This window comes from Spea bombifrons, chromosome 13, assembly GCF_027358695.1.
Source record: "Spea bombifrons isolate aSpeBom1 chromosome 13, aSpeBom1.2.pri, whole genome shotgun sequence".
NCBI lineage: Eukaryota > Metazoa > Chordata > Amphibia > Anura > Pelobatidae > Spea > Spea bombifrons.
Genome location: NC_071099.1, coordinates 4,283,958 through 4,311,261, shown reverse-complemented (window position 1 = coordinate 4,311,261; position 27,304 = coordinate 4,283,958). Strand labels below are relative to the sequence as shown.

Sequence of the window (27,304 nt, the reverse complement as noted above, 5' to 3'; positions counted from 1 at the left end):
TTAACAGCTTTCACTTTTTCAGCTCCTTTGCTTGTGGATATGTTGAACTTTCCTTGAGTTGTGGCAGCCAACTTGATATGTTTTCCAGCATAGTTTTCACGTGTATTTTTAGTCTATAGCCAGACAGATTAGTAAAATGTTAATTTGACAGATAGGTAACCTGTATCGATGAATATACTTCATAAGTCTTCATTCTTCAGTAACAAACACAATATTTTATGAACTGATCTAATTTTCTCTAAATGACTGGCCAGTTTCATAGTCAATGGGGCTTGTGTAGTAGTGTTTAATATTATTTATGCAGACATTATCTATATCCACACTTGCACAAATTATGTATCACCATGCAACATCTTTACATAGTCCTAGTAGACATGAGCGTTTGTTCACCTTGTTGGCAACAACCAACCTTGTAGAGATTTGTTCACTAGAGAAGGATTTGACAGGAGAGTTGCGGTTTCAGTGTACAGACGCAATACGAAGGTGCAACTCCAACGAACTTCTGCTTCAAGGAGAGATTGGTTGGTCCTGTATAATGTATGGTGGAATTAGTGATATTTGTTGAAAGGTTCTTCACTCATAGAACTATGGATTATGTAGGGACAGCTCAGTCCTTCTTTCAGGAGGAGCTCTCTGGGGTAGGCCCTTCATCATGCAAAATGAATTTAAAAAGTGGAACTGTCACCTACAAACTATCACTTTCGTAAATAACCCCTGGAGGAATTATCCTAAAATCCAGAAAAGTTGTCAGATTCTCTGATCTTCCTGCGAAAAGGGAGATGAGATAACAGCTCTGAGTTTTCTCCTGTAATGCATGATTAGGTTGGAGAATAAGTTGCAAGGGATCTGAGACCATTCCTCCATACAAAATCTCTCCCGAACCTTCAAATTTTTCAGTCGACGCTGGTGGACTCTCCTTCACAGTTCACCCCAAGTGAAGGCAGATTGTTGTGGTAGTATTTCTCCTTTATAAAAAACAATCTTCCTTTATCGTGTTGATTCCCTTTAAGTATTTAAATGTTTCTATCATATCCCCCCCTTTCTTCCAGGCTATCTATGTTAAGATCCTTTAACCTTTCCCGGTAAGTTTTATCGTGTAATCCATGAACCATTTTAGTATATACGATCTCCAGTACTGTACACAAGACTCCCAAGTTAGGTCTCACCAGTGCTCTGTACAACGGCATGAGCACTTCCCTCTTCCTACTGCTAATACCTCTCGCTATACAACCAAGCATTCTGCTTGCCTTACCTGCTGCTCTACTGCATTGTCTGCCTACCTTTAAATCCTCAGAAATAATCACCCCTAAATCCAGTAGACGTTGCGCCGGGTAGCTGGACCCTGACAAATCTAGACATATAGACCTCTTGATTCATAACATTTCCAGTTGGTTGCAACTTCTTAATTATTGCCCTGATGGTGTAAATGGGCATTTACAATGCTTTGGCTACTTTCTTATAGCCGCTTCCCATTTGGTGAAGCTCAACAACCTTTTGCCGCGCATCACAGCTATATTTCGTCTTACCCATTGTGATAAATCACTAAAGGAATTTCGCCTATGTGTTACCTTATATTTATACCCCTGTGAAACAGGAAGTCATGGTTGAACAATTTCCTCTTTCTAGTCACCCAGGTGTAAAATATCAATTGGAATATACTTTATATATATATATATTTACTCATGGGAATTCATAGGCGTGCCAATAATTGTGCCACACATATATTTAACTTATTTTTTTTTAAGTCTGTGTTTTGTTTGCAATTGTTTGATATCCATGAGAGCACAGTATCTTTTGTATTTTAAGAAAAGATTAATGGGTTAAACAGTAAAGACAAATTTTAACAGCATTCTTTGCTCATATTTACCAAGGGTGCCAATATTAGTGGAGGACATTGTATATATATATATATAGTTCTCTTTTTTTTCTGTATGTAACTACAGGTACCCAATACCAGTACATGTACTGAAGACTATAATTTCTGTGAGATAGTGTGCATGTATGTATATGTATGTGGGTGTTTTACAATATATGTCCTCATCTTCTTGGATTCTTGAGGTATCAAAGGTCGGATGTCTAGAAGAGACACTCACGGGTATTCCTGTGTTCTTGAAGTTGTGTACACGTTTTCTTGTTCTCTCTCTCTTTTTTTTTTTTTTTTCCCTTATGGACTTTGTTCTCTTTCGCTTGCCGGGTGTGTCACATCTCTGTCACAAGGAAGCATAAGCAGCGCTAGTGAGATGTAAATCAGAGGGCTTGTTGCATGTCTTGCTGAAGGTATGTGTATTACAAGCCACAGAAAGAAGATGGGAGAGTAGTTTTGTGCTCTGGGGACAAGGGTAGTATCTTTGCATTTTGAAATCTCTTGGCATGAGAGGGTATGTGTACTACATTGTTATTCTGGGTCCATTATTGTAAGAACCAATGTGTGTCTGTCATAGTTTGTTTCTACATAAATATGTTTTTGTTTCTAATTTGGCAACCGTGTATCGTACTTTGCATTTGTATAATTGTGTGTGTAATAACTGTCATTTTTTTTAAACAGCTTAAAGATACTCGTCAGGAGACTCTACCCAACATGGTACGTTTTTATCTACTTTCTCCCTCGCCTCATCTCTGTACTCCATTTTACTTGATTCCCTGTTTGGGGATGTTAGTCTCAGCGTTTCTGTGTAACCCAAAAACCTTTCCTATCAGCCTTTTAAAAGTTTTAACTCATTATTATCGTTTGTTGTGATTTATCTTGTGGCCTCAAACTATGTTCTTCTGTAAAGTGAGGTTTCTGGAATGTGTGATATTATATTCTACAGCATTAAACTTGTCTGCTGAAGGGTGTGTAATAACTATAGGATTATTTATACTTTGACCTGTTATGTTTACAGCTGAGCTTTGATACAGCCAGTCCCATATTATTGCTCCTGACGTATACATTTGGCGCACTCATTCACAATGATGTTGTTAAAGAAGCTGGGGTTACGTGTTCACCAATTAGATATTTTACATGGATAGGATAGATTCCATCGCACAAAGTAAAAAAATGTACTGGATTTATGTTTAGTTATTCAGAGACAGATTGTTACATTTGACATATCTGCGAAAAGCCTAAAATCATTTTATACATTTCCGTCATTGCAAAATACATGACACTTGAAACATACACTTGATAATGGTCCATTATAAACAAAATCATATTTTCACGGTACAGTATTCATGTGCACAAACGTTAGGTGGCATCTATGTTGTCTTCGCTTTGAAATATACATGAATGATATATATGCATACACAACAATACTAGCTGCACTTGTATTTCCATCGTACATTTATCTGGTAGGTGTGCTTTTAATACTCACCTATTGCATTATAACTCTCCCATGTCTTTCATACCTTGTGTTTTACCTGACGGCACTTGCGCAGCAGGATTATTTTTACCTTATATATGCATGTTTGTGTCTGTAGATTCATTTATTTATTTCCTTTTATATTTGGTCGAGCCTTGACGCTAAATAAAATAATATAAATAGGGCAATAATTTCTAATATGTAAAGAGCCATTGTATGGAAATGGAATCCTATCTGCGTTTATGTGGGGGTATGCTTTTCAGTAGCGATAGGCGATAATAGGGCCATGGAAGTTAACAAAAAGTGCTATCATTCATGAAGTTCATTGTCTTGAACAGGACCTGACGCTACTGGATGTACCGGCAGACCTGGCTGCTGTTCTGAACTCCGCACAGTGTGAGTTTGAGAGGAGGATTGGGATATAATTTTACTTTTCAGTACAAAGTGCTTAGCTCGTTGATAGAAGGTTGCATTGTCTGTGTGGGTTGGTAAGGTGTGCGCCTCTGTATTTATGTCTGATAGTCTAAGGGATTCTGTGTTCTCTTCCTATAGCACCGTGAAACATCCCTGTTTTCTCATGTTTTTCCCACAGTACAGTCCAGTTACCAAAATGCACAAATCACCGAAGTTCCCCCACCTCAGATCGTGGTTCAGTCGAAGCTTTCTCTGCCCCCAGATATCGACAACTATCCATTCTCTCTTTTCATAAGATCATATTTTAAGGTATATATTTTGAAAAATACATATCCTGCTAGTGATATTTTGGATGCTCCTATGTCCTTGGTAAATTAACGTTTGCTCATCCAAAAATGTTGTATATAAAAAAAAATTCTGGTGTGAAAACCTAGTATTTGTAGTAAAAGTATATTCTATGTCTTTACAGGATGCTGTCTTGCCACCCTTGGGCACACCTCTTCAGGATCCATTAACTCGTGTGTCAAGGGAAAGTCATGCTGCTGCTCTGGGGCTATACAAATTGGTGAGGAGTGCTAATGGATGCACGTGTCATACTGTCATAAGTACTTTCTAAAAGCAATATGTCATAATTTCAAATGATTTTGTTTGTCATAGGCCTTGAGGTTTGTAGGAAACACAGCAATGCCTAATTGGCAACTGAGAATTCTTGGTAATTACATAGCTGAGCGATGCCTGCAACAGACGTCTTTGACAGACGAGGTGCTGTGCCAAGTAGCAAGTCTGACAGTGCAGAATACCAACGAACAACAATGCCAAAACGCGTGGCTCTTGCTTTCAGCCCTTCTGAGCTGCATCACTCCATCACCGACCCTGGAAAAATACCTACTTAAGTATGTTTTGTAGGGTATTCTATGCGTGGTACCTGTTGGAAGTCTGTGTTGTATGTGGTCACTCATGTATTCATATTCTTTATCACACAGGTATGTCTCTGATCAAGGCTTTGGGGGATATAAAGCCATATGCCAGCATTCTCTTCTTCGATCAGGGTGCCATGGACAGAACAACCATGAAGCCTTCCGAAGTCATGCCCCCAGCATGCTTGAGTGGACAGCTAATGAGCGGAAAGGAAAGATGGTAGTTGATGTGCATACATATACTGGTGGGTTATGAAAACATCCTGTAATAGCCTCTGCCAGATTTTATAAAAGGGAGCAGAAACCACCCATCTTCAGGAGGCCCCATTAAATCTAGTGAATATAGCGTACTGTTTGTGCATTGACCATAATATGTTATTTATTTATTTATTTATTTAACTATGCCCCTATTATTTCGATCCTCCCATTGTATCTGACAAAATGCCTAACTTGCTGTCTATTTTGTCTTCATGTGTCAATTACCCTTGCTCTCCCATTACTCCTATGCTGGTCCTGTGCCTTCTTTCAACTACTTGTCTGATTCTTATTATTGTACCATTCACTTCCATGACTGATTTATTTTTACTTTATCTTTATTTTATCTGACTGCTCTTGGATTATGTAGAGATTAAACGATGATGTAATGTGAGATTTCCCATCATAGTTTGGCATTTAGTATATCATTCACAAACTAAAGCAAGGTTATTAGTCTCTTTCACTTTATTTTTTTTATTTTTTTTTCTTCTATCTTCTTCTTGTGTACCAATTTCTTACCTATCCCTTCCCTTTTCAATTCCTTGTAAAAGTCCTAACCCTTTCTTTCCATCTTGTCTCCTTTAGTTTCCTTTTCTACCTTTTGAAACATTCTATTTTCATTTTGTTACTTTATTCCCTTTGTGTTTTCCTTTTCACTTTAAATATGTGTCTCTTGTTCTGATGTAGAAGAAAAATACTCCACTGAAATAGATTCTTGGACAACTGGAGAGCAAATTGCAAGCTGGCTTCTGCAGTCCAGGTAACATTTTATTAATGTGCCCTTTGTGTATATGTGCAAATTACTCCTGTTTTTGTTAATTCGTTTTTAGGTCTGTTCCTTTATTATTTTGCTGATATTATTTTTATCTGATACAGAGGTATGGTGGAGACTCCCCGGGGCTGGTCTGTTTCTATATTGGATGGGGATCAGTGGCTAGATCTACCTGGAAATGAATTTTTGCTGGATGTGATCTCAGAAGTAGAAGATCGCACCCCTCCTGCTTTTTCGAAATCAACTGACTACCTTTTTGGAGACAACAAAATTCCAGAGCCCCCTCCAGACATTGCACCTCCACTGCCACCTGGACATCCAACATTCTCAGCTCCCCGTCTCCCACCTGCTCCTCCACCTGCACCACCTCCGGCACCCCCACCTTTTCGGCCTACTATGGATAGGTGACATATCCATTATTTTATTTGAATATTTTTTGATGTTTAATGATTTTCATTCCTGTTGAGTGTAGACAGTATGGCTGTGGTTCAGTATTTATCCAGGAAATGTGAGATTTGGTCATTTTATGTTTTCTATATAGCACTGTTACATACAGTGTGATTTATGTAGATTTAGTGGCTGCCTAACAAGCAGGATTGGGTGGAATCAAGGAAGGTTAATATTAAGTGTATTTAACACATGCACGACAAGACACTTTGCACTTAATGTCCCCTTAGAAATATCGCTCTTATAATCATCTTTCATTTTCAAGAGGATATTCATGCATACATCTTTACCCATGTTAATAAATTAGAAGTCTACCATGACATGCAAAGGCATGTATTTGTAGTGTAATTTAATATAGATGGACACATTTATCACTTGCAGATGATGGCATAATGGTAGAGTAGATACACAATCTATAAAAAAGCACATAAAAATGATATGATGATTTAATATAATATGCAACTGTTCAATTATTTAATTGAATTGAAAGTAGATGTACAGGATGTACTGTTAGCCTGGAACCATAGGAGAAAAACTTCACATCATGTGATAACACTATCAAAATAACTCAAATTTGTTCCTCCTTACTCCATGTAAGAATGTGTGACATTTTTACTCACCTTTTTACAATAAAAATGTCAGCATAATTCCTATGGTTCCTGATTTATGGGACACCCTGTGTGTTTCGTGAGACCTCCTAATAGACTGAGGTTTAATGACCGTAATAAGCTTAAGATTAGATGAAGTATTTAAATTTGTAATATGGATATTCCATGTCTTTCCTTTGTCACAGAGGTAATGTTCCAATTCCACCAGCCCCACCAATTCAAGCCCCACCTCTGCCAACTGCAGGTCAAGATGCTAGTTACTTGGACATATATTCAGCAAACATTGGAGGTCAGTGAATGGGTGTCTGTAGGGTAGTGTTACCTGGGTGTTGCAGACATTTGGTTTTATCAGGGCCAGCTACAAGCTTCCCAAAGCTCAAGATAAGATTGCTGTCATTCGAAGGAACTTGGCAGCAGCAGCATCTCATACAGCTTAAAGCTGGATACGCGCTGGCATAGGTCACCTGTGTGGTAGAGCTCGTTCTGGCTTTGATTTTCTCATTTATCCCTTTATGGCTGTGATACTTATAATTTTGTGTGCCCTATTATCTTCCTTTTAACTTAGCTGTAAAGATGTTCTTACTCCATGTCCCTGTATCACGTGTTATACTCTTAACGCTCTTTCATACTTCTGTTGTTCTCAGGACAGAGTGGCCCACAGAGACTTGACAACTATGTAGATCAGCTCTTCAATCCTGTGCTTTCCCCCCCAACTGTAAGTATGCTTTCTGGACAAGGTTAGGGAGGGAGTCATTTCTCAGAAATAGGTTTACAGACTTGGCACAGGGCAACCCCATTCCCTCAGAGGTTAAGCCCCCAGGAATCTGTGACAATAGCAGGTATCCAGTAAAGGGAAGGACAAGAGGCAAATTATGAATATCGTCTCCAAAGTCAGGCCAGGAATAGACGGTGAAAGTGTACAGGTAGTTTGCCACCGCACCAAGGGACATCACTAATGGAAAGTCCTAAAACCAATCCTGCTTCAAGTTTAAGCAGGACAGTGTACAAGGCGAAGGCGACGGGGCACTTGTCAACTGGACTGCTTCAATTTAAGGATTTAGGGCCACTACCAGAACCTTTTTTCTGTTTTACTTGCAATGTGACATCCAACCACTAGAGTGTATGGGGTAACAGAGATACCGTATTGGCTCGGTTATAGGCCGCACCCGAATATAGGCCGCACCCTAAAAGTTAGGTGCTTTTCTAAGGAAAAATTTTTCTTAGTTAAAAAAAAACGTAGAATAGATCTGCTGCCACTCTGCCTTCCACCCGATATATACAGCCACTCTGCCCTCCACCCGATATATACAGCCACTCTGCCCTCCACCCGATATATACAGCCACTCTGCCCTCCACCCGATATATACAGCCACTCTGCCCTCCACCCGATATATACTGCCACTCTGCCCTCCACCCGATATATACAGCCACTCTGCCCTCCACCCGATATATACAGCCACTCTGCCCTCCACCCGATATATACAGCCACTCTGCCCTCCACCCGATATATACAGCCACTCTGCCCTCCACCTAATATATACTGCCACTCTGCCCTCCACCCGATATATACTGCCACTCTGCCCTCCACCCGATATATACTGCCACTCTGCCCTCCACCCGATATATACTGCCACTCTGCCCTCCACCCGATATATACAGCCACTCTGCCCTCCACCCGATATATACTGCCACTCTGCCCTCTACCCGATATATACAGCCACTCTGCCCTCCACCCGATATATACAGCCACTCTGCCCTCCACCCGATATATACAGCCACTCTGCCCTCCACCCGATATATACAGCCACTCTGCCCTCCACCCGATATATACAGCCACTCTGCCCTCCACCCGATATATACAGCCACTCTGCCCTCCACCCGATATATACAGCCACTCTGCCCTCCACCCGATATATACTGCCACTCTGCCCTCCACCCGATGTATACTGCCACTCTACCCTCCACCCAATGTATACTGCCACTCTGCCCTCCACCCGATATATACTGCCACTCTGCCCTCCACCCGATATACCGTATTGGCTCGGATATAGGCTGCACCCTTAAAGTTAGGTGCTTTTTTAAGGAAAATGTTTTCTTAGTTAAAAAAAATGTAGAATAGATATGCTGCCACTCTGCCCCCCCCGAGATATGCTGCCACTCTGCCCTCCACCTGATATATACTGCCACTCTGCCCTCCACCCAATATATACTGCCACTCTGCCCCCCCCGAGATACGCTGCCACTCTGCCCCCACTATGTGCTTTAACAATCTCCCTTGCCGGAACTCCCCTCGTGGGAATTCCTGGCAAGGGAGATTGTTAAAGCACATCGAGCATACATGCCGACAGCGGAGGTCGTTCACGCGCATCGCTGCTGCCGGTGAACGTCTGCACAATGCGCCTAGACAATCTCCCGTGCTGGCACCCCCCCGTGGAAAGTGCCGACAGGGGAGGCAGTCTGAGCGTATCAGAGAGTAGGATACAGGTCTTCTCCACCGCTGTGGGGGATCTGTATCCTAACCCCGCTGCCTGCCTGGGCGTCGGGCGCTAGACCCCGAATATAGGCCGCACGCCCACTTTAAAGACGTAAAGTGGGGGAAAAAAGTGCGGCCTATATACGGGCCAATACAGTATGTACTTTCATGTGAATTTATTATTCTATTCCCTCAAGCTAGGGTGTCATGAAGACAGGTGGAATAGTTGGGCCCATGTCAGCTTGTGATTTTGGGCTATTGATTTGATTTTGTTTGATTTTTGCAGTTTGAGGTTTAGCTAACATTTATCTTTCCCTTTAAGGATTTGGATAGAGCTGAGAATCTTAATTGGCGTATGAAGGGTGGAGGTGGCATTGGACCTTCACACCAAGGCCCTTTTAGCCAAGGTGAGTAAGAATTCACTTATAGTCGCACAATTTACATTTTTGAAGACTTAGCAACGAATGCAAGCTAACAGGTATATTAATGTTTTGCAATGCATTTTCCTTACCATCTCTCTTTATTTAAGAAGAGTTGATAATCTCATATTAAATTATTACATTAATGTTTGCAAATATTGCCACCTTTACCTCTTGCATAATATAACCTAACTCTGTCTAGATTATAAAATGGTTTGAGCAGGGCCCTTCTTACCCTTTGTCTCTAAGTCCAAATTGTATGTTACTGTTTACCCATTGTACAAGGGCACTATATAATTCAATAAATAATAACACTACTAATAATAATAATCATATCATATATGTACATGTACGTAATGCATATAACTGAGAGGTGCCTTTTAATTTAGTTTTTTCTTTGTTGCTTTCATATGCATCAATTAATGTAATCAATCAATGTTATCAACCTTAAAATCATAAATATTACAAACATAGAAACAGTTTTTTTTATTTAGCAACTTTTTTTTTTTTATTGGAGTCTCATACTGTCACCAGAGGCAATGGTACATGGTCTTTGCTTAACCCAGAGGTAGAAACACAGGGACAGCAAGTCTCTGTGGTCTCCAGTCCTGGAGGAAGAAATCACCTCTGGCCGCCTATGTAAGAACATTTTCTTATGAAAAGGACTGAGAATCCGTGGATTTTACAAGTTTCAAAGAACACAAACAAACACTAAACAGACAGAATTATAATGTCCCTGTGGAGACATTTATGTAGAATATCTCTCTTACCAATACCTAAACAATGACCATGAAACGTTCACAGGTTGTGAAATACATTGAGGTACTTTGGGTAGGTATCTCTAGGTGTTAAGTGGAAGGGATCGTTATCCAGACACCCCCTTTACTCCTAGAGCGAGCCCCTGGGGGTATTTCAAATACCCTATATGGATAAAAGTATTGGGGCACCTGACCATTACACCAACAGGGACATGACATTTGGGACTGGCCCACACAGAGCCCTGACCTCAACTTCATGGAACACCTGGGATGAACTGGAATGGAGATTGCGAGCCATGCCTTCTCGTCCAACATTAGTGTTTGACCTTTACAAATGCTCTTCTGTATAAAATATTCCTACAGAAACACTCCAAAATATTGTAGATGACGTCATAAAAGTCCCTGTTGGAGCAATGGTCAGATGTCCCAATACTTTTGTCCATATAATGTAGCAAAGAGAATGCAAGGCCAGCACACGGATACGGAGTATACTTAAAATGATGAACTACTGAGCTCCACTCCACACAAGTTCCCCCAAGGTTCTATATAATACCTTAAACTCTTTTGTGAATTAACAGATCACCCAATGTGAATTTCTATAAATGTCTTTAATGACAATGAAGTTATAAGTGTATTAAAAGTACTACGTATAAAACCGCAACTATAAATTTCCACTAACCGTGTTATTATCATCATTTAGGAGTTGGTTCAGTTCCTTCATATGGTATGCCAATGATGAATGGAATGATGCCAGCCATGGGAACCATGCCATTGATGCCCACTTTGCCTGGTGAGTCTGTGCTGGCAGTGAATAATTCTTTCTATGAGGGTTTATTTGATCTACAAAATCAATATCTAAACCAACAAGTTAGAAATAAAAAAAATCCCTTACATTACATTTATTACAAGTGATATTACACAATAACATTAAGTAGATGACTCTGCTCTCGGGGCTTTCACTCTATTATCTATTAGCTAATCTATCTATACCTGATATAATATGCCTGAAGGAGAGACCTAGATCATCTTGAAAGCTTGCAATCCATTATACATCAGTTATACATCAGCCAAAAAGGTATTGTCTTTGCCAAATTTGCTTTCTCTCTTTCTATGGATAACAGGGTACAACTCTATACCATAGGCATAATCTTTAAAAAAAGATACACTGCATAAAAATGTATTTCCATCTGTTATAGACAAAGTTAAAAGTTGGGGGCTTGATCAGTGTAATGAGGTCACTAATGTTTCAAAATATTATCACCATAATGGATCACATTCTGTTACAAAGAAATGTAACTTCACTAATTCGAATGTATTTGTTTCAATTCACACAGCTATGATGCCCACGCAAGCAATGATTCCCACGCAAGCAATGATGCCCCAAGTTATGCCACAGACTATACCGGTGCCTGCTATAGATCCCACACAGCTAGCAGCACAACAACAAGCATTCATTAATCAGCAGGCTCTTCTGTTGGTAAGGAGTTCAACAACAGATACGTCTGTTTTCTGCATGTATATCCAATACAAACCCTGAAAGGCTGTGGTCTTTGAGTTTGTAAATTGACAATTAATTTCAACATTAAAATGATAAATAGCTTATCCCCGTGTCTAGTGCAGGAACATAGAATTTTGCCGCAGATACAAACCGTCATCCCAATTTTTTTCTCCTGCTGTAGAAACCTTTCCTTCTTGGTGTTGGCTACTGTTCAGGATAGCTTTATACCCAACCCATCTATGTTTAAAATGCCTCACTGTATTTCAAGATGCTGTTCCATTTAGACAAAACCTCGATGATCCATCCAAAATTCAGAGGAGCAGCGGGCAAGAAAGATAAGCATTTAGAACAGACTCTGAGGAGAGAGTCGAGACCGTGGAATGCCAACCAGAAGAGTGTTGCAGTAGTCAAAATATGGCGCTACATGTAGGATGCATATACTCTAAGACACAATATGAGTCGGTAATCAGGGTGCAGATCTTATTGTATTTGCCATGATTAATACATTGAATTGTCTGTTTTGTATGCATCATACATACCGCCAGGCAGCAATTTGCATTGACGTAGTTGGAAACTAGGGATGTCTTTCTTGCTACTTAGAGTCAACACATGTCTAAGCAGACCAAAGAAAACTCCTGGCAGCTAATTCAAATCAAAGTAATTGATCAATTATAACTAAAGAAAGACAATATGCAGAAATAGTTTGGTTTTATATGTAGTAGTTTATGTTGGGCTGGGTTAGCCTGGATTCCATCTACTTAAAATCGTGTTTTAAATAAGTTAAGACTTTTGTACACATTTCTACAATATATCAATTTAATATGTGCATTTTGTCTACAGACTTAATTTTATTCCAGCAGATGCTTCCATGAGCTTTAATTGTAGCATGTTGTTGTTTAGTTTCTACACTTGTGGATTTGATCAATGTGTAGATAGGTAATTAAATCAGGGCAATTAATTACAATTTCTGGTATGCTAAACAAATAGATCTGTCATTTTATTCTTTCCTTCATAAGACAAACTGTATATCCCCAGTGCAAAATTACAAACGAGGCAAACATTAACATGATGACAAAAATTAAAGGTTGGGGCATGTGACAGTTTTTACATTCAGCAGAGTAGATTTTTTGAGAAAAAAATATGCTGTGTTTTGCCATTATAAGCTTTAAAATCCCCATATTAAATCCAACAAGGAGGAGTCTGTTCACTAGCGAGAGTGAACAGTGAGCTTGAAAGTTGTTGCATGCAGGAGATGTGAGTGTATGCGAGTCGACAAAAGCAGGTAGATTCTTTGGTGATGAATGGACAGATGGAGCATGGTGAGCCCAAGGCACCAGGGAAGATAGTTGTGTTATTAAAGGAGATTAATAATTCAGGTCCTGGTGTGGTGACTGAAGAAGGGAAGATTCCGAGTTTAGTTTGGAGAGATTTCAAGTAGCCTTCTGACATAAAACAGACAAGGGTAAGGAGAGAGATCAGGGGAAGACAGGTATATGTGACTATCATCTTCATATAGGTTATAGTAGAAGTCAAATGAGTTGATTAGTCTGCCAAGAAATTAAGTTTAAATAAATAATGTTGCATATGTTCAGACTGACCAAAGAATAAGATGGTATGGTAGAGACACCAAACAGCAAAAGTGAAGCTAGGGTAGGGGGATGGAAGTTAGCATATCAGTTGACAATCTTCCCTGTAAAAAGGGGGTTTTAAAGACTGGAGACTATGGAGAGTGGGGTAAGTCGGGGCATTCCAAAGGATGGTGGCATCCCTAAAGAAGTCTTGAGTATGTGCATGAGAAGTCGTGATTAGAGCAGGAGACAAACGAAGATCATCAGAAGAGGGAAAGGACTGGATAGGTGTGTACATGGAGATATTGGAAGAGATATAGATAGAGGAACTGCTATGAAGATCTTTGTAGTTGAGATACAGAATTTTACAGATGACCAGAGAAGAGATTACCGGGGAGGGGGTGTTAATTAAGGAATAGGCAGCAGCATTCATGATGGATTGTAAGGGGGCAACAATTAATATAACGGAGACCAGCTACAAAACACCCCCTCCACCAATAAAATCAATGTAAATTAAAAACAAAACGCTTTATTCCAGGCACAGCAAATGACTCTTCAGGCCACAATGCTATCTCAGCAACAGCAGTCACAGCATCTTCAGGATCCCCCCCAGCGGATCAGAGACCCTCCCGTGCTTCCTGCTTCCAAACCTGCTCCAAAACCATCACCCAAAGCTGCTCCAAAACCATCTCCTAAAGCTGCTCCAAAACCAGCTGTGCCCCCTGATCCAGTTCCTGACGTTTCTCCTCCTGCGACACACCCCGCTCCAGCACCTACCCCTCCACAGCCTAAGCCAGAGATTCAGCAGCCACAGAAATCTAAAGAGGTAAACATGGCAGACCAATTGGTGGCTGTAATTATTGAGAAACAGGGTTGAAGATTATTTAAGAAAATGTTAGGGGTTAGGGAGTAACTGGGGTGGATAAAAAGAAAAACCTTTCATAGGTAGTGGCTAAGGAGCACAGGGAGGGATGAGGTTTGTTATGGGCCTAATTATATTGCAGCAAGGGGCAGAGTAAGAATTGAAAAGGATACACGAATCTTCACCTTTTCTAGTGGCCTCATTTTTTGACTATGTTTGTCCCTTTCTACAGAGTGTCTTTGACACTGATGATGAATCTGATTACTCCGAGCAGAGACGAACATTCCAACAGAAGCGCCGGTTCTTCCAACAAATTGGCGAGTATCTTCGGTGTACTTTGGGTAAAAAAAAATAGGGTTATGTTGCTGCATAAAGTGCTTAACCATTATAAACGTTTAAATTTTTTTAAAACAGCTTCTCAAGATATTAAAATAAAATCATTGAAGCCTCCTTCCAAAATCCTGCTTCCTGGTACCGGCTCTGAGAGTAACAGTGATGAAGAGTTTCCTGAACCAGCACAACCAGAGCCCCAGCCAGCTGAGAGTAGGTGCTGCTATTTCATACGTGCTGCATTTTGTGATGCCAAATGAATGCAGCGGTGGCATATCTAGCAGCTTAGCATATTTCGATACTAAGGTCACCGAGCAGTCACCAAATGAAAGGATCAAATCAACCGTCAAATTTGCACCTTTCTGTTTTGCAGATATCCCCGTTCCAAAGGCAATTCCAGTGAAACCTCCTCCTCCTCCTCCTCCTCCTGCTGCTGCTGCTTCTAAAAAGGCAAAGCCTGAAGATAAAGACCTAGTTAAAAGTGTTGTAAAAAATACTCCAAAACCCCAGCCCAGTCGGGAAATACGTGAAATTATTATGATGTATCAAAACCGCCCACAACCAGAGCTCAAGCCTTTTCAGCCAGTCAGGTGGGTGATCCACAGGTCAGCTAATAAGAACAAGCTAAAGCAGAGAAAATGGTAACATAGACATATATCGAAAAAACATGTCTGAGGCTGGAATGTTTTGGCTATGGGACCACAAACTATAATATAAGTGGCAGTTGTGGGGTCCCTATGTCATATTTAACCAATGAGTAGAGGAGCAGCACCACATATTTCTAACTCAAATTACTTATGGTCCCTGCTTCAAACATTACCAGTGGGCACTAATTTCCAGAACCATAACAGGAATATAGGTGGAGGAGAGCGGTAGGTTTAAATGGAAACCAGTGACCACTCTACATGTGAAAATGCAACTTGTGCACTCTCTTTACATTCAATGGACTAGGATAAGAGAGGAGACCATGCTGGACCCAATAGCAGCACCCTAACACTGTGCATGTATCATTGATTACCTAGAATGTCAAAGGCATCAAGCTGACATTGTCTTTTTACAGGAGACCAGCAAAAAGCTTTCTGAAGACAAATGACCCAAAACAAGAGGCTCTAGAAAGACTTCAAATGGCTGTAAACCGTCCACCGGTGAGACAACTACATATTACATTTTGGGAAACGGTTTTAGGGCTTTAGTATGTCACTTCATGAAGTGTGACAAGTTTTATATGTCTCAGCTGCTACACTTTTCAAACATTTTTTTTGCCTTCAAGGACCCTCCTAAACCACCCAAAGAAAAACCAAGTGAGAAATCCAGTTCTATTCGGGAGAAGCAGAAATCCCTTTTTGATGTCTTTCCACCAAGCTTCATTCCTCCTCCGCCAGAAATACAGGCTCCCAGAGAGGCAGGTGAGGAATATCAAACCAAGTAGGGTTTTGGTAATCCCCCAAGTAGGGTTTTTTGCCTTCTTTTGGATCAACTTTGTGTGAAAGGTTAAACTTGATGGACTGAAGTCTATACTATCAGATTCATCTCCAGTTTTCTTTAAAATCTTTATTTTTTTTTTACTTCTTGCTTTTCAGGGCGTACTCTCGATGGTGACAATTCAGTAAGATCCATCCTCTCCAAGCACACAGCTAGCGTTTTCTTCTCATACAGCGATGTCTCCTGGAGATTATACATGCGCAAAGAGGTAACTTCTGGAAGTCTTCTGAACAAGTCCTGAATTTAATTCTGTATAATACAAGAACATTAGGGCTGCAACTAACGATTATTTTAATAATCGATTAATCGGCCGATTATTTTTTCGATTAATCGATTAATCGGATAAAAAAAACAATATGCAAATTTTTCGTTTATTTAAAAGAATTTAATGAACTGGATGTTAAAAAACAACTTAAAATTTACATTAACATTCTTATTTTGTTATGATGTAATAAAAAACAATATTTTCAAAGTACAAGAACCCAAACACAATATTTATGAAACAAAATAACCCCAAACATTCTGAAAAGAGGTGGACTATTACTGTTCAAGAAACTTTGCCCCAGCACTTTGCACTTTGCACCCAGCACTTTGCACCCAGCCCTGGCACTTTGCACCCAGCACTTTGCACCCAGCACTTTGCCCCAGCCCTGGCACTTTGCATCCAGCACTTTGCACCCAGCATTCAGCACTTTGCACCAGCACTTTGCACCCAGCCCTGGCACTTTGCACCCAGCACTGGCACTTTGCACCCAGCACTTTGCACTGTGCCCCTGCACCCAGTCTCTAACTCTGCCCTGCACCCAGCCCTGCCCCCACATTCTGCCCTGCCCCCACACTCACACTCTGCCCTGCACCCACTCTGCCCTGCACCCACACTCACACCCTGCCCTGCATCCCCACCCCCACTCTGCCCTGCACCCAGTCTCCCACTCTGCTCTGCACCCACACTCACACCCTGCATCCCCACCCCCACTCTGCCCTGCACCCAGTCTCCTGCCCTGCACCCCCACCCCCACTCTGCCCTGCACCCCCACCCCCACTCTGCCCTGCACCCACACTCACGAACCGCTCTGTGCGAATGGAGCCACTCGCACAGAGCGAACCGCTCTGTGCGAATGGAGCCACTCGCACAGAGCGAACCGCTCTGTGCGAATGGAGCCACTCGCACAGAGCGAACCGCTCTGTGCGAATGGAGCCACTCGCACAGAGCGAACCGCTCTGTGCGAATGGAGCCACTCGCACAGAGCGAACCGCTCTGTGCGAATGGAGCCACTCGCACAGAGCGAACCGCTCTGTGCGAATGGAGCCACTCGCACAGAGCGAACCGCTCTGTGCGAATGGAGCCACTCGCACAGAGCGAACCGCTCTGTGCGAATGGAGCCACTCGCACAGAGCGAACCGCTCTGTGCGAATGGAGCCACTCGCACAGAGCGAACCGCTCTGTGCGAATGGAGCCACTCGCACAGAGCGAACCGCTCTGTGCGAATGGAGCCACTCGCACAGAGCGAACCGCTCTGTGCGAATGGAGCCACTCGCACAGAGCGAAGCGCTCTGTGCGAATGGAGCCACTCGCACAGAGCGAATCGCTCTGTGCGAATGGAGCCACTCGCCCAGAGCGAACCGCTCTGTGCGAGTGGCTCCATTCGCACAGAGCGATTCGCTCTGTGCGATCTGTGCAGAATACTTACCTCCGGAACGCGTCACATCCGTCACGTAGCTAGAAGGCGGAGACGGCAGAGCATGTAGCAGAAGCGGGGAACGCTCGCGGAGGTAAGTAAAAGGAGCCGAGTGCTCCAACAACGAATTGATCACTCGATTAATCGATAACGGAAATCGTTATCGATGATTTCCGTTATCGATTATTATCGATTTTATCGATTCGTTGTTTCAGCTCTAAAGAACATCTCACCACAATTTTAGCTTTTAATCCATTCATTTTAGCCCAGAACTTGTCTTCGTGCACGTTAACTATTTTCAGTTACATTTTATTTAACTTTTTACAGCTTTTCTATCCAAAAGAGAAGTTCACGCACCCACACTGCCTGAATCTCCTGTGCGAGCAGGTGAGTGGTCACAGGGTAAAAAGCAGAAAACAGAATGTACCTAACATTAAGTCCTGTATGACAATGAGTATTTGTGTTATCAAGCATAGTGATGAAAGCTGTCATCATAACTTTAATTCTACTCGCCCAGTTTGTCTTTGCGTATTTGCACGTCTGTGTATGCGGGCATACAGTCAATGGTTTTGCACATAACTTCAAGGCTGCCGCTGGGTTCACCTTTGCCATTTCCACAAATGTTGGATACATATGTCAGGATGGCAGCTCCAGCAAACGAAGCACCACACAGAGGGCATTTCAAAGAAATACTGCATTGGGCACAGTTTGTTGTGTTGTGTGCTCCTTTGACATGTAAAATATTTTAGGAAGCTTTAAAACAGAATGTTTATTGGCTAAATACTGATGTTATGGTTTCCATTAAGAAATTGTGTTGCTATATCACTCCAGATCGTTCGGGATACATTCTCAGACTCTGGATTCAGACTTACACGGGAAGAAAGAAAGAAGATGAGGGACCTTCTGGGTGAGTGGATTCTCAGCTACGTCAGAAAACATCACTGGCGGGGATGGCATTACAATATAAGCACATTAAAGAGCTGTTCGTGGACCGGATAGTCCCTTTGAAGAGAATACATTTATACAAACTGACATATTCCTTATTGCTAAATCACTGTAACAATAGTTCTTAAAAACAAATTGTCCATATTGTGTTGCTTGTATTAATGAGACCCCGAAAATCATTTTTATTCTGGGGTCCTATAAATGTCCAGTGACCAAAGCTCTAGTCTTCAGACCTGACATTCCTAAAGCTATTAACCCATTCAGGACATGTTCCCAGATATTAGCAACCTGTAACTATATCCTGATAACAGGCATTGTGGAACCCACAGATATGTTTAACTGGTGACTTCTGCACATAAACTATATATTTTCAAGGTCAGTTCTTGCAGGGCAAGCCCCCCCCATTAGATAAGGTAGAGTGTATAAAGGATGGCTAAGCCATTGGTTGAGAAATTATTGGTTAGTTAATGGGATATATACTAAATGAGTCATTTATATAGGTAATATACATTGCTACTTATTGACTTTATTTACTCCAGGTGAGTTTCACGTGGGGAGTGATGCTCAATCCATCCCCGAGGAATCCATCAAGAAACGCATTGTTATAGCTGCACGGGACAACTGGGAGAATTACTTCTCACGTCTTTTTCATGTTAGCGTAAGTGAGGAGAAATGTTTGTGATGATGTTGTGCTAGTGGTGTGTTTGACAGTACAATACTCTCAAATAACCTGTATATTATATAAGCAAATACTATGTGGCCCTTGGTTAAATGTTTTCAATGTGCCTGCATTCTTGCCTTGATAATGTCCCAGTTTATGTTTTATGTTCATTTTAAGTGATTTCTGGTGTGTTTGTAGCTAGAGGAGGACAGTGAATTGCTGATGCTAGGAGTCTCTCATAGAGGGATCCGTCTTGTGAAGGAAGTCAGTGCCACAGGTATCCAGAAGAGACACTTAAAGACTTTGTGCAGCTACAGGTAAGATGGAAAGTGTGACAGTAAAGAATTAGACACTTAGGAATAGGTGCACATAAAATGCCAGAGACAAACTGGTGTGTTTCAGACCAAAAAGAAAGCCACGTCAATGAGCCCAGGTCATTTGGTAAAAACTGTGTTCCTTAATAAACTTAAAATGATCTGCACAGAAAGCAAACCTAAGGCGCATAGAAAGGATCCAACCAGTCCGGCATTTCCCAGACAGCCTCCCAGCCATTGTAACTTTATTGCTTCTAATAGACCAAATTCTTTGAATCAAAATAGGTCAGTGGACAATTACTCCCGTGCTTATCATGATACGCCTTCACTAGATTCATAGATGTTGCATGGTACAATACCTTGAGTTGAGTTTGCTCAACAAGATTTTAACTTGCTGGACTTTTCAGCCCATATAAGATTTTAAGGTAATGCTATTCCATACCCCAAGTACAAGTAGCAATACTTAAATATATATATATATATATATATATATATATATATATATATATATATATATATATATATATATATATATATATATATATATATATATATGTGTGTGTATATATATATATATATATTATATTCACTTTTGTTACCCAATCAGTCATTGTATGGTTAATCAGCAGGTATATGTATAAAATTATAGTCTATAACAGGATAACCACACTGATGACATTTACTGTTTAAAATATTGTGTCATGTGACCACCTATATGACTGTACCTGCAGTTTTGCAGATGTCCTTTCCTTGGAGATGGCTGACTCCTTCTCTATTAAATTCTGTCTTCGGAATGAGGATCTGCTGTTATATTGTGACAAAGCAAAGTCATTAAAGTCGTTGGTGGATGTTTTCATGCAAGAATTGGTTAAGGTAGTAAGGGGATGGGGGATTGAAAAGCACATTGTATATATTTATTAAAAGTTAAGTAGCTAATTTCTGTTTTTTATATTAGGACTCAAATCATGTAGTTGCTCTACGCAGCTACATTACCGATGACAAAAGTCTCCTCCAGTTCAAAAAAGGCGACATTATCAAAGTACTACCAATGGATGGACTGCAGCCAGGTACGTACAGCAATAAGTATCATATAAGATGATTTTAGATGTGTCTTTGTATGTTGTGTATCTTTTGCTAAAGGTAATTGGACTGGAACATATATAAATATATATAAAAATCTAGAAAGAGACCATAAATAAGATTTATCGGAGGACTGAATGTCATCGGAGAGTTATGTATGTCTTTTTCGATTTCTCAAAGTAAGGAAGGGCATTGAGGCACAGGGCACGGGACAGGCCAGGCAATGTTAGACAGACTCATCCAGCCACAAGACTGATCCCCCATATTAGAAAAAAATAAGAATTGATTCCCCATTGTAAGAAAGGTGAGACAGGAGTAGCAGCAACCCTACGCACTGAGCCTGGGCAATTAGGCACTGGAAGATGATAGGCACATGGAGCAGGAGCAGGAGTGAATTTCCCCAATAATACACAAATTAAAATAAGTGATAGCCCAGAGTAAGGACAGTGAAAAAGGAGCACCAACAGTGGGCACTAGGCCTGGGAAGGCAGGCACTGGCAGATGATAGGCACAGAACATGTGGGAAACAAAAATAAATGGAAAGGGTGCACTATTTCACCTTTCCTTACACTGCTTTATATTTTTGACAAAATTACACAATTGTGTTTCTATTTATTTTTGTTTCCCACATAATGAAAATTGGCAATGGTACTTTAAGGCCTGAGACTGATAAATGACCTACATGCAGCTGCCTGCTGGATAGAGCCATGTGTGGAATTCAGCCACATGTAAGCAGACTTTGGCTGGGAGTGCTGCAAATTATGGACTGATCAAGGGTGACCACATGTCCCGGATTTCCCGGGACAGTCCCGCAATGGGACTTAAAGTCCCGGGTCCCGAACGAAGAGTCTGAATGAAGGAGGTCTCAGCCAATCAGGAGAGACTTCTCAACTCTCCTGATTACCTGAGCGTTCAGAAGCCTCTCCTGATAGGCTAAGTCCCTCCTTCACACCAACTCAGTGTAAGCTGCAGCCAGCACCAGGTATGTGTGTTTGACTCTGTGTATGTGACTGTGTTTGTCTATTTGTCACTGTGTTTGTTTGTGTGACTGTGTGTGTAATGTCTAGTAATAGAGGAGTTAATTCTCTGACATTCTATATCTACTCATGTTGTAATTGCATGTATATTATTAAATCTGAAATCATCATGGTTTCCAAGGCTTCTTAATAATTAATATATAGTAGTATATGTGAATCAATGTGATATATATACACACAATTTATAAAATGTATTTATGTGTATGTGACAGTGTGCATATGTGAATCAGTGTAGAAATAAATATATATATATATATATATATATATATATATATATATATATATATATATATATGTGTAAATGGGTGAAGCCATATTAGTCCAGTAGACACGATGTCAAAAAATAGAGTATTGCAGAGTATGCGGTGATACCTTTTTTATTGGACTAACATAATATTAAAAAGACAAGCTTTCGAGAGTTATCCTCCCTTCATCAGGTCTGAAGCAATACTAATCAACATGATAGAGGTTACAACTTAAAACAAGTGATGGTATAAGAGAAGGATGGGGTGGGGGGTTGAGTGGGGTGTCGTAAATAACTGTCCCTTGGTTATCTCTCTACCTCTCTGCATTTCTCACCTCCAGACCTATTATTTATAGGTCTCCCACCCCATCCCATCCTTTCTCTTATACCATCACTTGTTTTAAGTTGTAACCTCTATCATGTTGATTAGTATCGCTTCAGACCTGATGAAGGGAGGATAACTCTCGAAAGCTTTTCTTTTAAATATTATGTTAGTCCAATAAAAAAGGTATCACCGCATACTCTGCAATACTCTATTTTTTGACATTATATATATATATATATATATATATATATATATATATATATACACACACACACACCTGTGTCTGTAATCTCATCTGCTCCATAGTGTGTCCCTGAGTGGCAGGAAAACAAATGTGGTTACCGGTATATACTGGGGGGGGATATATATCTATATATATAAATATATACCATTAAATCTCTAAAATTAGTAAATCTATTAATAGGATGTTTCTGTGGTAGATAGGAGCCATATAACTTTTTAAAAGATCCATACATTGATAATTGAGAGGTGAATATGAAAGTGCTGCTTAACAATAGAACACCAATCAATGTATTTTGATCTTAAACCACATTTACAATGAGTGTTATTTCAGGGGGTTTTGACCGGTGTTTAGGTCAGATAATGGAAACAGAAGCTGGAAATGCTTATCTTTCTGGGGGTTTATATTCCCTAATTTGTCTTCCACAGGATGGCAGTTTGGGTCCATTGGTGGACGTTCTGGTCTTTTCCCCTCTCATTTGGGGCAACCAGCAGCCACCCCCGATTATTACACAGTGCTTGAGAGGAAGGTTGAAAGCAAGAAGGAACCACCGATCTTGAAAAGGACCATAAGCAAGGAGGTTAGTGGGCATCTACCAATGTGGATAGAGAGACAGTATTAGTGTGCACTTCGCAGAGTCAGAGAATAAACAATATATATTTCATGACAGAGTGGCCAGACTAGTGAGAGGTCCATTTCCAGAGAAAGCCTATCTCCTCCTCCCATTTACGCTCCTACCCCACCACCAATGGATACTACCAATTACACAATGGTGGAATTTGCACTGAAATATTTCCGGGAACTGCAAACTATGTAAGCACATTTTTTATGATTTTTTATGTAATATATGTGCATGAGATTTATTTTAACAATATATAACTTGCATATTACTATCACTACCAGGCTTGGCTGGAAGGGAATGGCTGCTGAAGGAAGGAAGCCTGTTGAAATGGTACAACACATAAAGGTGAGAACAAACCAATACAATGCTGGCAGATCTTTATTTATTCTTAAGCACTTGCTGTATTCCGCCCTTTCCTGCACACTTATATCCCAATTCTTCATTTAGGTTCCCATCCAGGAGTCTCTGATCTATTACACAGATAAAGAGCTAAATGAACAAGCAACAGCTAATTTCATGAGTATGTACCATGACGTATTTGCTGTGTGAATGTGTGTTTTCTTGCATGTGTGTGTGTTTCTTTGTGTTATTTTGTTCAGAAGGCATATGCATATGTTTTTCTCTGTCCTAGCTCTGATGAGATTTATGGGAGATCAACATTACAGAGAGCAGGATGACATTGAATGTCTATATGAGATACTGCAGGTAAGAGATCGCAGAATAAAAGGAGAAGAGTGTTGAGAATAAACAATAACTATTCTTTTCCACTATCCAGCTTTGCAGAGAGAAGGAAACCCTAAGAGATGAGGTTTACTGTCAAGTGCTGAAACAAATAACAGAAAATCCCAAGCAGTGAGTACTTCTGAATACATTGTGTTATGTGAAAATATTCATATTTAAACTTCCTAAACATGATAGCTCACCGCATAATGAGGTCTATGTGAGGTTTGATTGTGGGACTTATATGCAGGGATGTGGAACTATAACCAATAATTCAAGCCAAGGACCAGAGCCAAATAATCAGAGAGTGCTTTACGCAAAATTAGTAGCCAGTGCCTGGCTCTAATGAAATGCCTTATAGAAATTGCCTAGATTTTTACATTGTGATGAAATCATCACTTAACGCGTCCCCTTTATAGCGGAAGAATGACTTATTATTTTTGCATTACAATGCCCCACAGTGAAAGCTGCAAACGCGGATGGATTGTTCTAAGTCTGCTTACTGGATTCTACCCCCCATCTAACACATTACTACCATATGTTACCAAATACCTGCAAGACATTGAAGGCACCTACCAAGGTACTCAACTCTTAAACTCAATTATGAAGCAACAATGAAAAACATTTTCAGTTAACACAATAGAACATAAGCACAATATACTATTAATGTACAATGTTGGGGTTTTTTTTGTTAAACTTGGATACTTAATTTGTACTTAATGTACAGTTCTCTGAGTGACAGGCACTGTCTGCTTGACATTAAAATGTCTGTATGGTGGGGCCAACCATGTCTACACTCCTGCTTCTTTCTCCACAGAAATGTCACGGAATTGTCAGGAACACCTCCGTCGAACAGTGCGGTATAATGGACGCCGACATCTCCCACCGCGCAGAGAGCTGGAGGCACTACTGGTAACTGTGATTCTGGGGCAGGTCATATTTTGGTCAGAATTTTAAATCTTTATACTGTGCATGGGCATCTGCAGCCCAATACCTTCTTACCTTTTCCCCATTGCCTACCTTTGTTGGCTCAGGAGAGGCGTTTCCTGTGTGTGGGGGGGATGTTAGCCACCCATTAATAGGAAAAATGATATAACCATGGTAGTAGCAGCTAAGAGACCAAATGGGCAGGGAAAGAAAATCGTTGCCCGCGAACGAATGGGCCAAAAACCAACCGAAAAATTTGTCCAAATAATTTTTGGCCCATTTGCACGTCTATCACTAATTCTTAGCGTGAAATAAGAAATGTCCACATATTATCAACCAATTTTAGCGGATGGCTTGCAAATGAATGCAGGCATGGGCGGCTATATCTTATAATAGTCTGGACAACAGTTTGCGTATTGAATTAATAATTACCCCTTCGCGACAAAGCCCTACATGTACGGGCTCACGATGCAATAAAGTTTGACATAGGCTGGTGGTAGGATTAGTGCATGGAAAGAGTTAAAATACTAGCATCTGAAACACCCTAGGGTGTATAGTTTTCAAACATAAATGGTTTGATGGGGTAAATTGAAGTGGCTATCTTTGACGATCCCCCAAGTAGGAGACGGAGGCAGAAAGACCATTTCTGGGGAAAAAAAAGTAGTTTTGAAATAGCTAAACGCTACTTGTACTTATTACCCTATAACATGCAAAAAAAGCAAACAAAACATAAAAACATTGAGTATTTCTAAACTCAGGACAAATATGAAAAACTTTTTTCATTAGTTTTTGCACATCTTTCACATGGAGATTATATTTTATATTTTTAATAGTATATTTTATATGGAGATTATATTTTATATTTTTTATAGTAAATTAGAAGATATGATAAAAAATAATGGTATCTAAAGAAAGCCCTGCTTGTCCTGAAAACAAAATAATATAGTGTGTGCACTAAATGAGAGAAGAAAACCACAGCAACACTGCAAAAATGTTAAAATAACCTTTGTCCCAAATGAAGGGGTTGAGTGACTATTATCACTCTCTCCCTCTCTCCCAGGTGCCATAACGCTAGGCTCACCCCTAGCACCACACGTTGACACCAACACTCGTACTAGCACCATAACATGCGCACATACATACACACACACACGTTAACACTATACACTTATACATATGAATATACACATTCCCCCACTGCCCTCCTCAACCCCATGTGCTGAACCCTACGTTTATGCATCATGCACACGCTGTGAGGGCTGCTGCACTATTACTGAGGGCTCATGGTACTTGTGTTACACGAGCCCACTGGCCACCTTGGTTACTAGCTGGGAACAGGATGGGTGCGAGTGAAGGGCCCAGAAGGGTACGGAGGTAGGACAGCCCTAGAAACACGGGGCTGAAGCAAATGCCTCAGAGTCTCTATTTGCCCACCGCTAGCAATTGAATGGATTGTTCTTTATGTTCCTTTTTCAGAGCGGACGGGTTTCCCGACGTCTTGTGATATTTTTGCATGGCGGAATTGAATACAGCACCAAAATCATAACTTTCACGGCAAGTATCACCTTGTGCTCCTCAGTCCTCTACTATTCACAAACAGTAACGCTTACAATAGAGCAAAACTTTGTTGCATTTTGCAATAACTAAAGGAAGTTGAGATTATATGGACACTATTGAATTAGTGACGTGTCTAAAAAAACATTTTGCTTTCTCTATCTCACTCTCAACTCCAGCTTTTGAAGCAGGAAGAGTTTGGTTGGCCCCATTATTGCATAGTTTAATTGGTTGCGAGTTCTCCAAAGTCTCGTTATCCATTTAATAATAGATTATGCAGGATTAGCTAAACCTAGAGTAGGACTGGGACTATCTGGACCATGGGCAGATAATGCCAAGTGGCCCCATTGTCCCCTTGACCACCCCAGAAACTCACACACACACACACTAAATATCTCCCCAATTATTTAGCTATACATTATACAGACCCCCTAGGCATCTCCTCAGGAAGAAGCTCACTGAGGTTTGCACTTCATAATGCATGGTGATATCAGGATGTTGAAATGATTGACTCCCCTAAATAGACCCTATTGTGAAGCATGTATCAAAAATAAAAACAAGCAAGAGTAGTTGTAGTGTTCAATATTATAACATTAAGGAATGTTCTTTTATGGGGTTTTTTAAGTGACCACCATGGTTGCCAAAAAATGGAAGTAAATACAGATAAAACTGTTCATTCACATTAAACACTCCCTAGGCGGATGCAACATGAAATCTTCCATGAAACAAACATGATATAATTCAGCATGATGAAGCAATCATCGGTAATAGGAACCAGCTTGTGTAACACATGGAGATGGGAACCCCAACAGTG

At 40.6% G+C, this 27,304-nt stretch overlaps 1 protein-coding gene across 1 annotated transcript in view; it reads left to right on the top strand.

Moving 5' to 3' along the window:
- The first annotated feature begins 2,289 nt into the window (after nt 1-2,289).
- The window catches only part of MYO15B (myosin XVB), a 29,725-nt gene continuing 4,710 nt past the window's right edge, over nt 2,290-27,304 (top strand). Inside the window, exons 1-36 of the mRNA XM_053453782.1 lie at nt 2,290-2,378; nt 2,546-2,581; nt 3,677-3,734; nt 3,931-4,061; nt 4,222-4,317; nt 4,410-4,645; nt 4,736-4,914; nt 5,612-5,684; nt 5,801-6,100; nt 6,937-7,040; nt 7,396-7,466; nt 9,547-9,631; nt 11,102-11,191; nt 11,754-11,878; nt 14,006-14,293; nt 14,562-14,646; nt 14,705-14,872; nt 15,033-15,249; nt 15,720-15,804; nt 15,930-16,065; nt 16,240-16,349; nt 18,148-18,207; nt 18,652-18,727; nt 19,305-19,423; nt 19,625-19,743; nt 20,472-20,613; nt 20,696-20,807; nt 23,096-23,247; nt 23,338-23,480; nt 23,571-23,634; nt 23,737-23,809; nt 23,921-23,994; nt 24,065-24,141; nt 24,471-24,589; nt 24,827-24,921; nt 26,413-26,535. Coding sequence (XP_053309757.1) covers nt 2,579-2,581; nt 3,677-3,734; nt 3,931-4,061; nt 4,222-4,317; nt 4,410-4,645; nt 4,736-4,914; nt 5,612-5,684; nt 5,801-6,100; nt 6,937-7,040; nt 7,396-7,466; nt 9,547-9,631; nt 11,102-11,191; nt 11,754-11,878; nt 14,006-14,293; nt 14,562-14,646; nt 14,705-14,872; nt 15,033-15,249; nt 15,720-15,804; nt 15,930-16,065; nt 16,240-16,349; nt 18,148-18,207; nt 18,652-18,727; nt 19,305-19,423; nt 19,625-19,743; nt 20,472-20,613; nt 20,696-20,807; nt 23,096-23,247; nt 23,338-23,480; nt 23,571-23,634; nt 23,737-23,809; nt 23,921-23,994; nt 24,065-24,141; nt 24,471-24,589; nt 24,827-24,921; nt 26,413-26,535 — 4,188 coding nt within the window. The 5' untranslated portion in view covers nt 2,290-2,378; nt 2,546-2,578. The remainder of the gene's footprint in view (nt 2,379-2,545; nt 2,582-3,676; nt 3,735-3,930; nt 4,062-4,221; nt 4,318-4,409; nt 4,646-4,735; nt 4,915-5,611; nt 5,685-5,800; nt 6,101-6,936; nt 7,041-7,395; nt 7,467-9,546; nt 9,632-11,101; nt 11,192-11,753; nt 11,879-14,005; nt 14,294-14,561; nt 14,647-14,704; nt 14,873-15,032; nt 15,250-15,719; nt 15,805-15,929; nt 16,066-16,239; nt 16,350-18,147; nt 18,208-18,651; nt 18,728-19,304; nt 19,424-19,624; nt 19,744-20,471; nt 20,614-20,695; nt 20,808-23,095; nt 23,248-23,337; nt 23,481-23,570; nt 23,635-23,736; nt 23,810-23,920; nt 23,995-24,064; nt 24,142-24,470; nt 24,590-24,826; nt 24,922-26,412; nt 26,536-27,304) is intronic.